The sequence below is a fragment of the Chelonoidis abingdonii genome, chromosome 1, assembly GCF_003597395.2.
Source record: "Chelonoidis abingdonii isolate Lonesome George chromosome 1, CheloAbing_2.0, whole genome shotgun sequence".
Lineage (NCBI taxonomy): Eukaryota > Metazoa > Chordata > Testudines > Testudinidae > Chelonoidis > Chelonoidis abingdonii.
The window spans coordinates 203,256,425-203,268,511 of record NC_133769.1 but is presented as its reverse complement, the minus strand read 5'-3'; the positions used below and the strand labels follow the sequence as shown (position 1 = coordinate 203,268,511).

Below are 12,087 nucleotides of genomic sequence, written 5' to 3'. Positions count from 1 at the left end.
ACTGGTTCATGCTCTCACTAGTTGTTGTTGCCTTCAGTTTTCAACAGAGAAGAGTTGAAACAATTTAGATTAATTTTATGCTTCCTTAACTCCATTACACTTTTACGACAATGCCAAAATAATTTCTGGTTTGATCCTGCAAGTTTACCATCTAAATATAAGACATGAGACAACAGGTGAATGCAGCAGACTGGGGGAGAACAAGGTAATAATGAAACAATAGTGATCAAGATGCCAGGCAGCAGTCTCGGCCTAACCATTAGCGAATTTTAGTTTAGTTATAAATTACAGACTTATAGAAAGATCTTCTAAAAACGTTTAAATGTATTACCGGCATGTGAAACCTTAAATTAAGAGTGCATAAATGAAGACTTGGCACACTACTACTGAAAGGTTGCCGACCCCTGGCCTAAACATTATACCTGTGTTTTTTAAATATCTTGAGCCCACTCTGAGCCACAGTGGGGACTGACCGTCTCTATCCCATCTTTTCCCAGTGGGCAGAAGGAGTACAGAGAGACAGTGCAGCTACTCATAGCAGGAGGGAGAAAAAGGCATGATTCCTTCCAGCAATAGGAAAGACAGGGCCTCCCTGTCCTCTCAAATGTTGTGAATGGGGAGATGCTGGACTCCCAATACAGTGCTGCTCTAGGATGCCAGCCTCAGAGGTGGAGAAACGAGAGACCAGTCTTAGCTAATACATTTAGTCATTTACCAAGTAGGTGTATAGTAAAATGTTCAGGTGTGATTATGTCCCGCCAGTGAAGTCATTAGAATGATGAATGCATTATTTTCAAAGCATTCTTAAATTACTAATGTTAAATCAGTCATGAAAATGTTCCACCTTCCTTTTAGAAGTTCACAAATATTTCAGTTAACTATGCTTAAGACTTATTTTTGGATTATAACACAATTCACATTCTTATCCTTATTATGTCCTGCTCTCCAATTCTGATCCCTCAGATATTCTACAAGGACTAGAATCATGCTCCAGGTGTGGTTTGCTTTTGCAAAGTGACTTTATGGAAGTGACAACATGGGATTTATGTCTCAATGATAATCCATATCAAATACTATCAGTTTTTGACACATAAAAAGATGATGATGTTTTCTGATTGCAAGACCTTCAATCTCTGCTTGGGATTTGAAAATCAGACAGGCCTCTTTCTGCAAGACAGAAATTGTCCTCATTTATACTGGTGAAACTTCTGCCACATCATGACTTTATTTACACCTGTGCAATTCTGCTCCATTTATTGATGGATCTATGCTCATGATACAAAACAAAGAGGAGGTTGCATAAGTGTCCCTACAATTGGTAGTTAACAGTTCACTCAATCTATGAGCCAGAAAAGAATGGAGTTCTCTCTGCCAGATCTGAGTTGGCCCTGTAGGGCTCACAATAGTAAAAATGTAACTGTCATTAAAAAAAGCACACCCGATTGAACATACACAGGGTACAGATCTACTGAGTAAGAAGGTAACATTTTTGCATAGTCACTTTTCAGAATAAAATTGTACTATACAACTTCTGCTGTATAGATTTCTACTTTGTCCCAGAAATATTAATTTCAACTCTAGCCACTGCATTCAGCTAATGGAGATCAATATGCTAGAGCTAAGTTATTTGCAGTAACTTTATATCGCAATCAAACTTGTATTTTAAGAAAAAGCTATGGGAGATGAGGGGGAGAGAGAGCAAGGGGACATAAAAATAGAGAACAACATTTATCTTTCCAGTATGGCAATATACAGTGCATTGGATATTAAAGACTCAATAGCATTTGTAAAAATAGGGTTTTTTCCCCTGTTTGTTTGGTATAGAACTAGCTTTATGTATGCAGCCCTACGCTTCAAGAAAGGGGGAGAAATCAAGGCATAAATTGCTTGGTTTCTGGATTCATTGTCAAACAGAAGGGGGAGATCAAACTGAGTTTTTTCTTCTCACTTCATTCTTGTGCTGGTGGATGAGACCAGGTCAACCCATGAATGAGTTGCACATTCTGCATTGGAAATATGACTTTCAGTAGTGTAAGACCCAAAGTGGCCCCTTGTTTTCTTTGTTTATAAGGCTGGCCCTGCCTCAGTCAAATTGTTCCATGCTGCTCACTATTGTGCCTGCTAAATTTGGTTGTTGCCAGGGCCGGTGCAACCATTTAGGTGACCTAGGTAATCGCCTCGGGCGCTGGCATTTTGGGGGCGCCATTTTCTTCAGGAGCGACTGGGGCGGCCGGATCTTCGGCCTCCCCGGTCGCTACCGACATTTAGACGAAGGGAGCTGGGGCAGGGGAGCGCGGGGAGGGCTGCCTGTAGCAAGTCGGCAGGGGGGTGGGGGCAGCACGCAGGGGAACTCCCCGCCTCAGCTCACCCCGGCCCTGCCTCCTCCCCGAGCACGCCATGGCCGCTTCACTTCTCCCGCCTCCCAGGCTTGCGGTGCCAATCAGCTTAGGTGCCGCAAGCCTGGAAGGCGGGAGAAGTGAAGCAGCCACGGTATCCTCGGGGTCAGGAGCGGTGCCAGGGTTTCTGACGCCATTAGCGGATGGCCGTTTTGCCGCCCCCCGCAGCTCCGGTGGAGCTGCCGCAGTCGTGCCGGCGGGCGGTCCGCTGGTCCAAAGGCTCCGGTGGACCTGCCACAGGCATGACTGCGGTAGGTCCGCCAGAGCCTTTAGACCAGCGCACCGTCTGCCGGCACAACTGCACCAGCTCCACCGGAGCCGCCACAACTGTGGTAGGTCCCCCGGAACCACGTGCTGCTCACCCAGCAAAATGCCGCCCCCCAAAAATTCTGGCACCCTAGGTCTTTGCCTAGGTAGCCTAAATGGTAGTGCCAGCCCTGCTCGGGGTGCTTGTGCTCATGGGCGGAGCAGGGGTGAGCTGGGGCGAGGGGGGTGCCTCAGGGTGGAAGGTGGGGGGTGGAGAGCTGCCGCAAGGGGGGCGCCTCAAGGCGGAGCTGCTGGGGGGGGGGGTGCCTCTCAGGGAGGGGGTGGGGGGGAGGGCGTAAGGTAAAAGTTTCGCCTAGGGCACGAAACATACTTGCACTGGCCCTGGTTGTTGCCCTCCAACCCAGTGGGGGACTTGGTTTTCATGGTGCTGACCTAAGGGTCCACTCATGCTGATCTGACTTCAGGATCAAGGCCATACTTTGTAGAACTGAGCAAATAGGCAGAAATTAATTTCAGAACATTTCATATATGTTAGTTTTTTATTTTGCCTGTTTTTTTTCTAAATTAGATTTCACCTGCTTGAATTATAGGTATTTTGAATGTATGTAAATTGTGTATCTTTAACTGACATACTAACACATTACACAGAACCATGAGGCTTTGTTTTCCAAAAAAAGTCTGAATCTAGAATTGCCACATTTGTCTACATTTATTATTTGAAATTAATTTCAATTATCAGTATCTGTCAAGTACTTCCTGATCTTTTTAGCATAAAACATGCTCTATAAATGTGACATCATATTATCAATGCTCTTAAACAGGAATTTTCTATTTTCTTCCAAATAAGTTCCTATAATATTACTCCTTATGTATTTTTCTCTAGGGGTAACTGTAGTGCATCTTCTATCTCCTCGTACTTTGGAGATTTTAAACTCTCCAGGGACCTTTAATCAGTATTTCTCTACTTCACAAAAAGTTGTGAGAATGAATTATCACATTCATATTTCATGTGCTCAGACACTATGCTGATTAGCACCACAGAGAAGCCCATGAACAATCCAGAGTGACACCTAGATTCTCATACACTTTTCATTTAAACATATAGAGCTATCTAGACCAAAAAAGTAAAACATGTCAAAATAGTTGTGGGTAAAAGCTCTTTGGGAAATTGCCTTACTGACAGTTTTGCACTTTCCCTTTTCTTGCTGGTGTTATTAATAATTGCAACTATCAGAACGACAAAACCAGGATTTGCAGCATAAGGGAGAGAAGAGTCTATGTTTAACCAAGGAGGACTGAAAAGTCAAAGGAGATTAATCTCGGGAGTAAATAATAACCAAATCATTTAAACAAAACTGGATTTGCGCCTGGTAGATTTAAACGACACTAGTAACAGCAAATGCACAACCAAAGGCTCTCTCCCTTACAGCTGCGCTCTGTAAGGCATATGGGGGGACGGGGAACTAGATGGAGCTCCCTCAAACTACTCCACGTTATTGTAACGCTGAGCTGCACAGTGTCACTTTTTTTGGTAAAACTCCACAGCCATGCTTGGGCAGAGGAGAAACTCCATTCATTCTCTTTGTCGTGTTTTAGGGACCCAGACTAACACGGCTACCCCTCTGATACATTCCTTTAGGCGGTGTCACAGGGGGCGACCGCTTTATCTAGCTCTCCCCCAACCACACATGAGTCTAGGAAACTGCTAACACCCGCCCATGACCCGGTCATCATAATCTACACAACGAATCTTCCCCAAGCTTGAGGATCAGAGCCGGCTATTGGTCTAAGTGAAGTGCAAGGGTGCGAGCGGATTGACTGATTAGGCAGTTTTACCTTGACGAAGAGGGAAATGTCATGCTCTTGCGTCTCTTCCCCGGGTTCACCAGGTGTGCTCGCCTCATCCTCTTCTTCCTCTCCTTCGCCCCTGCCCTGCATGCCGTTCAGGCTCATGGCTTCCTCGCCTCTCTTCGCTCCCTCAGGCTCCTCGGGGTCCCCGGTTGCATGTGGCTCTGTCAGGTGGTTGCTCAGTTCATCTCCACCTAGGATGCTCTCTGGGCTTTCTCTTGTAGCAGCGTCCTCTGCGCTCGCGTGTTCTGCTGCTGCTGGCATTTCCTCTGCTGCATGGCCAGCGGCGCCTACTGCCGCGGGGCTTTCTTCGCTCGTCTCGGTGTCTTCGGGATTTGCTCCCTCTGGTGCAGTGCTTGCCAGACTTTCTCCTGCCCTAGTTTCGTCCTCTGCTGCATCCTCCCCTTCCTCAGGCTTTGCTTTTGCCGTTGCATCTGCCTCCCCATCCTCTTCCTTTCTCTCCTCCTCTTCTCCCGCGGGGGCTCCTTCCTCACCTGCCACCTCCCCAGGCTTTTCTTCTTCTCTCGCGTCCTCCCCAGGGCCTCCTTCAGGCTCTTCTTCCTCCCCGGCAGCCTCTGCAGAATCTTCGGTCTGGGGGGTTTCTGCCCCGAGGGCAGCCCGTTCTGCGTCTCCCCCTTCCGCGGGGCTTGGCCCCGGGCTCCCTCCTCCGGTGCCCTCCTGCGCGGGGCCTGGCCCCGGGATCTCGCCTTCGGTGCCCTCCTGCGCGGGGCTTGACCCCGGGATCTCGCCTCCGGTGCCCTCCTGCTCGGGGCTTGGCCCCGGGCTCCCTCCTCCGGTGCCCTCCTGCGCGGGGGCTGGCCCCGGGATCTCACCTCCGGTGCCCTCCTGCGAGGGGCTTGGCCCCGGGCTCTCGCCTTCGGTGCCCTCCTGCGCGGGGCTTGGCCCCGGGCTCTCGCCTCCGGTGCCCTCCTGCGCGGGGCCTGGCCCCGAGCTCTCGCCTTCGGTGCCCTCCTGCGCGGGGCTTGGCCCCGGGCTCTCGCCTCCGGTGCCCTCCTGCGCGGGGCTTGGCCCCGGGCTCTCGCCTCCGGTGCTGTCCTCCGCAGGGAGCTCTGCAGGTCCTTCGTCCTCCCCGCTTCCCCCTGCGTCTCCTTCGCCCCTTTCCTCCGAGCGCTCCCCTGCTGGGCTGTGCGCGGGGACAGGCTCCTGCTGCTGCCCCTCGGGGCTCCCTGCTCCTGCTGCCTCTTCCCCCTCTCCGCAGCTCTCCGCGGCGCCCAGGTCCCCGGGCGCCTCCTGGCCCTTCCCTTCAGCTGCACTTTCTGCTGCACCCTCCTCCCGCCACGGGCCGGAGGGTTTCTCCTCCGCCGCCCCTTCCTCGCTCCCTCCCTCCTCCGGCTCTTGGGAACCCCCTGCGCCGAGCGGCTCCGGGCTCTGCGCCCCGCTGAGCCTCACAGCTGAGCGGGGCTCTTCTGCAGGAGAAGGGAGGCTGCTCTCCATGGCAAGGGGCCGGAGTGTGGGTCCTGCGAGAGGCGCCGCCGCCGGGGACTTCTGCCGCTGCTGGCTATGGCGACTCCTCGCTGCACCCGCGGGGATTAGCGACTGGCCGGCGCCCAGAGCCAGCAGCACCTGCTCTGTGCCCGAGCGCCACCGGGCCGTCTGCGCATGCTCCGTCCCGGCGGCTGGAGCGGCTGACCTAGCTCGACCCTGGCTCGGCCTCAGAACCTGCCCCCCGAGCCAGGTAGGGACAGAGCGGGAGACGGACGGTGGCAAAACCAGGGGAGCGATATAGGTTCTGGAACTGGAGGTGGTGGGAGGGGAGTTGCCGCTGCCACAGCCCCCTGGCTTCTCATTATAGACCAGCTTTGCAGTTTGGCTGAATGTAGCTTGACCAGATGTCCCGATTTTACAGGGACAGTCCTGATTTTTGAGTCTTTTTCTTATATAGGCTCCTATTTCCCCCACCCCCGTCCCGATTTTTCACACTTGCTGTCTGGTCACCCTAGCTGAATGGGTCTCAGCACCCACACTGTACAAATTGTTCCAGGATCCCTGGGGGGAGAGGGGACAAGGGAGACACAGTAGAGAAAATTGGGGAAGGAGGACAAAAACGGGGATGCAGGGGCAGAAATGGGAACAGTTGGGCTTGCGCTCTTCCTTAGATGTTTTCTCTCTGCACTGAACTGTGGCAGCAAAACCACTAGCTATCCCCCCAAAGACTCAGCACTTTCTGCGGTGCGGTTTTGGGTGTGAAAAAGGATTCTCGGGATTCACAGGGCTACAACAACATTGCTGCGGGGGAGGGAGTGGAGGAGCCAGTTGTCCCTTTGCATTCAGAGCAGAGGCAGGAAACTAGTGGGGAACTGCTGCTGGCACAAAACAGACGTGTTTCTCCATGGCCATATCGCCTGTTTTTTCTCATCGGCGGGTCAGAGCCCTCAGTGGGCAACACGTGTTCGCTAGAGCAGCCAAGACGCTCCCGCTCCTTCAGAAGGAGCTATGTACGGCCGCAGTCAACTCTGCGCAGTCTGGGTTGCTCTGCTCCCAACTCCGCAGGTAAATACCCTCCGGCTCAGCGCAGCACGCTCCTTCGGTGCTCTGGCGCTCCCTTCTCAGCAAGCTCCCAACTGGGGACCAAAATCCGCTCGCTGTGCTCTCCTACGGCTGCTCAGGCTGCGTTTGCTTCTCTGGCTCCAGCTCTGGCTTCCCCTTGCCAAGTTTTAACAACTTGCCCTTTGCAGTCCTTCAAATATCCTGCCCTTGCATGACTACACGTCGTTGGGACGTATCCTGCTCACAAGTCCTTGAAGAAACCCTCATACCTTTATTGCGGTTTGGGCAGGACGTAATCTCTTGGGTGGCCTGACACTGACGAACGTAAGAAAGTAACCCAAACTGTAACTGTATCCCAAAATGCTTCACGGAGTAAAACAATACCGCGATTGGGCTACATTATAAACAATAGCCAAGGCAGAGAGAAATGAAGTAGGAGAAAGGGAGAAAGCTACCTCCATATATGAGATTTGAAAAGAAATGGAGAGCTAATGCTGCAGAGACAGAAGCAGGCTATTCCAAAAGGCAGGAGGAGGTGATACTGGGAGTGGGGGAAGATGAAGCAAGTTCTACTTGAGAAAGAGGTTTGTGAGTGAGACTACTGCAAGTCCAGGGAGGGTTTCAAAATTGAGGAGAGAAATCTTGGACTGGGATTCTGATCTGCACGGGGAGCCACGGGAGTTGTTGGAGTTGTGCCCTTTGTAAGGGTGAAAAAACACCATTCTGTACATGCTGGAGTCTGAGAAGCTGGGTCTTAGGGAGGCCCTATAGAAATTATTCAGAGTGGGGGAAAGGATATAAAACATAGGTAAAGATTTCTGCATAGATAATAGTGAACACAGATAACGTTGCAAAGGTGGTGACAAGCAGACTTGCAGGCATAGCTGATGTGAGAAAAGAGGGTACAGAGGAAAGAATGGCACCAAGGTTACTGTGATTGATAGCTATATTGGGATATCTGATTTATCATTTTGATTACATTTCTGAACTCCTGTATGGGAACTAAACTCAGGGCCTTGGATAGTATGGCCAAGGATAAGAAGGTGGATAGCAGAAAGTAGAGAACTGAACATCATGGGCTAAGGATTGTGGTGCAGAAGTGGACCCACTATAATAGACAAAGTGATCTGATAGCTTCTCTGGTTCCCTCTAGCTATGTACATGGTCCAGCGGTGTTCCACAGTGCCACAGGCTGCAGTGAGACCAAGGAGAATGACTTCATTTGCATAAATCTATGTTTATCAAATGTACCAGTATCCATTCAAATTATTATTTATTTGGCAACATGCAACAAATTCTCGAAATTCTTGTACCAAAAATAACCCCTTGATCACCAAGAAGCAGAAGAGTGCACAACACCACAGGTCCTAAGCAAACAATTATTTTAAAAAAGAGAGCAAAAGAACACTTACATAATTTCAATAGTTACTTTGAAGCTGAAGTATATTCCCAAACAGTTTGTGGGCTGCTTTTTTTTCAGAAGCAAACCTAGTTTTATATTAATATTAACCTTGCATAAAGCTGTTGAAGTATTAATACCAATTTACATGACATCATAAGAATGAGCATTGCATCATGCTGTGAAAAACACTGGCTCTGCAATCCTTACAGAGGATTATATTATCTAGCTATATATTATCTAGCTATATATTATCTAGCTATATATTATAATAATACTCTATAAGAGTTCTGAGTTTACGGACTGAGTTGAAATGGATATAAAAATGTAATAAGGAGGGATTACCAGTAACTTTAAATTATGGTAGGGATCTTGGGTGGCTCTGTGTATTTTGCCTCCCCAAGCACTTAAGGCAGGTGGCTTTTGGCAGCGCTCCTGTGAGAGGTCCACCAGTCCCGCGCCTTTGGCGTACCCGCCGCCAAATTGCTGCCAAAACCACAGGACCGCAGACCTCCTGCAGGCGCGCCACCGAAAGCCACCTGCCTGCTGCCCTCACAGCTACCAGCAGGCTGCCCCCGCGGCTTGCCGCCCCAGGCACGCGCTTGGTGCGCTGGTCCCTGGAGCCACCCCTACTAGGGATACCAAAAATTCAAGGTGCCTAAATTTGGTTATAGAGCACTGATTTAGGGTATCCCAGCGGTTTTTTGTTGGGGGATTGTTTGTTTTTTGTATTTCTCTTGCTCATGGCATAATTTAAACTTTTTACAAAATTTTTAGCTGTTTTTTGTTATAAAGATAACCTTCCAATTTATGTGAATTGATGTGAATATTTGTTTGTAGACAGTCTGAAATTATGGATCTCAGAGAGTTGTGACCAGAGAGAGAGGTGTGACCAGAAGTCTAGTGATGACAGTTTAAATGCCAACGTTAACTATTTCATGGCTGATCAATTTAGCAGAAACATCCTTTCATCTTCTTATATACACGACTGGATTCATTAGGAAGACAGTTTTCCAGGAATGAGATGCCAGATTTTAAAGATGTGAGTAACTGAGTTTAAAAATAAGAGTAACAGTGTCTTGGTGGTGGAGGAGGAGATAGATTCTCAACATAAGACTCTGGGAGAGATGGGAAGAGAGAACATCTGGAGACATAGTAAAATCTGGGAAAGAGTGGAAGATCTGGAGGAATAAATCACAGGATGAAATGAAAGCTCAGCTCTATTTAAAACTATTGAGTAACGATTCAAATAAATAACCATATAATTTATTAGTGGTTTCCATATGTGTTTATAGTAAGTTTGTTGAACAAAAAAATATATAATGGTGGGATGAAGAATAGCTTTGGTCTCTTATTTTCTCATGTCACTAACATCCTTTGAATGTACAGCCTCTTAATTCATAGTCATTTGTGAGTGTTTCCATAGCTCGCTTTGTCTTACCTCTGGTTAACTGAAGATTGGTCAAGTCCCCCAATCACATGCACACCAAACATTGCTCCCCTAATTATTTTGCAAATGTTTCAGGTATTACATGGAGTGCAGCTGAAGACAATAGTGAAGGTAGACCATTAGCCTTAGCCATCATGTTGTCTGATCTGCTTTAATTAAGGTTAGATGGCATAGTGGCAAAAAGGATGATGATTAATCTACAGTGGTGCTCCCACCAGAGCTACAAATGGTGAAGCAGCAATCAATGGTACAGGAATGGTGGGAAATATATAGACAAATGCTAGTGTACACACAGCCATGGAAGTAAACAGATTGACTTCACTGAGAGCACTAATGAGGCCCCACTTGTTTAAATATATAATGAAACATAGAAGAAATTATCTTGCCAAAATAGGGTCCCCTTCACATATTAGCATCACTATTACACACAAGGAGAAACAAGATGTTGAGATAACTGCCCACTGATTGTATCAGTTCTGGGCACTGCATTTCAAGAAAGATGTGGAGAAATTGGAGAGGGTCCAGAGAAGAGCAACAAGAATGTTTAAAGGTCTTGAGAACATGACCTGTGAAGGAAAGCTGAAAGAATTGGGTTTATTTAGTTTGAAAAAGAGAAGACTGAGAGGGGACATGATAGCAGTTTTCAGGTATCTTAAAGGGTGTCATCAAGAGGAGGGAGAAAACTTGTTCACCTTAGCCTCTAATGATAGAACAAGAAGCAATGGGCTTAAACTGCAGCAAGGAGGATTTAGGTTGGACATTAGGAAAAAGTTTAACTATCAGGATAGTTAACACTGGAATAAATGCCTTAGAGAGGTTGTGGAATCTCCATCTCTGGAGATATTTAAGAGTAGGTTAGATAAATGACTATCAGGGGCTGGTTTTCTAGATAGTATTTGGTCCTGCCATGAGGGCAGGGGACTGGACTCGATGACCTCTCGAGGTCCCTTCCAGTCCTAGAGTCTATTAGTCTATGAATCCTTGTTCCCTATTTGCTCATAGGCACATATACATATACTACTGTCATAGAACAGAAAATCATTCTTTAGAAAAATACAGTTATCTTATGTTAAAACAGTGACTTATTTTCGTATACCACATCAAAACCCAGTTGTTTATATTACCATACATATCTTCCCTTGTACCTTTTATCAGTTTATTATTCTAGAAACCTGCTTACTTTTCCTTTTAAAATTTAAACTTGAGCAATATATCAAACAATTTGAACTCTGAATTTTCCTAAATGTTTATTTTCTTTTCTAGTCTTTTTCTCTGAATCCTGGATCTTCCCCTGTCTCTGGTACTTCTTTATAGGCTCGCTATCTGCAGGGAAGAGGGAGAGGCAGAATTTGCTTAGGCACCTCTGGAGATTTTTTTCTGGACTTGGTCCTTGCTTTTCACTTTCATGGACCACTCCAATGTCCTTTCGGATGTCTTATTTGCCTTTCAGCCTGACTGTGTGTGTTCCTTCACCTTCAGCATAGCACTTCTCAGCTTCTGTCTGACTCCAATACTCCATTGTGTTCAGCAGTGTTCTCTTGGTAGCTCCTGAATGGTCCCTTTGCCTCTGAAAGCTGGTACTGCATGCTCTGTGCTCTTCTTAAGTGGTGATTCCTTACCAGTGTCCATGAAAATCCAGTTTCAGTCAGCACAGTTCTCTAGTTTTGTGTGGCAATAGGCAGCATAGCATCCTGTTAGCTCCTACTCCTTTGTTCTTAGTAGTTATAGGTGGCTTTTTCTTTCAAACTGTACTTTCTGTAGCAAATCTTCACTTGTCCCGTTGTCTGTTTTAGTCTTAATTTCAGTTTGTCTTCAGTTTGCCATTCCAACAGGGGAGCGTGGAAGCTCAGATCTGGACCCAGTCAAGCCCTTTGTTTACAATGGAGTTAGAACAGAGACGAATTTTGGCTAATGGGCCCAAAATGAATAATGATATAAATTATGTTTCAAGTGTAAATCAGCCAAAGAGTTGGAAGTAGATTAGTAGTGGAATTTACATCATTTAGTAATGAGTGGGTGACTGAAAAGGGATAATTTACACGAGTTTGTTATTCTGGGATGGTGACTGTGTGGCAAATTATATCTCTGCTTAGGTGGGTGTAACTCCCATTGTTTTCAGTGGAAGTTGAACCCACCTTCTTCAAGCTGATTTTGCCCTTCTACATGAAAAATAATTGGCTCTGGCCAATGTTCATTCATGGTAGATCAGTTTAAATTTC

The 12,087-nt window shown here is 47.3% G+C and overlaps 1 protein-coding gene across 1 annotated transcript in view; it reads right to left on the bottom strand.

Moving 5' to 3' along the window:
• Positions 1–6,061, bottom strand: part of CLIC6 (chloride intracellular channel 6) — a 54,171-nt gene extending 48,110 nt beyond the window's left edge. Inside the window, exon 1 of the mRNA XM_032792269.2 lies at positions 4,500–6,061. Within this exon, the coding sequence (XP_032648160.1) occupies positions 4,500–5,966 (1,467 nt within the window). The 5' untranslated portion in view covers positions 5,967–6,061. The remainder of the gene's footprint in view (positions 1–4,499) is intronic.
• Positions 6,062–12,087: the final 6,026 nt, after the last annotated feature.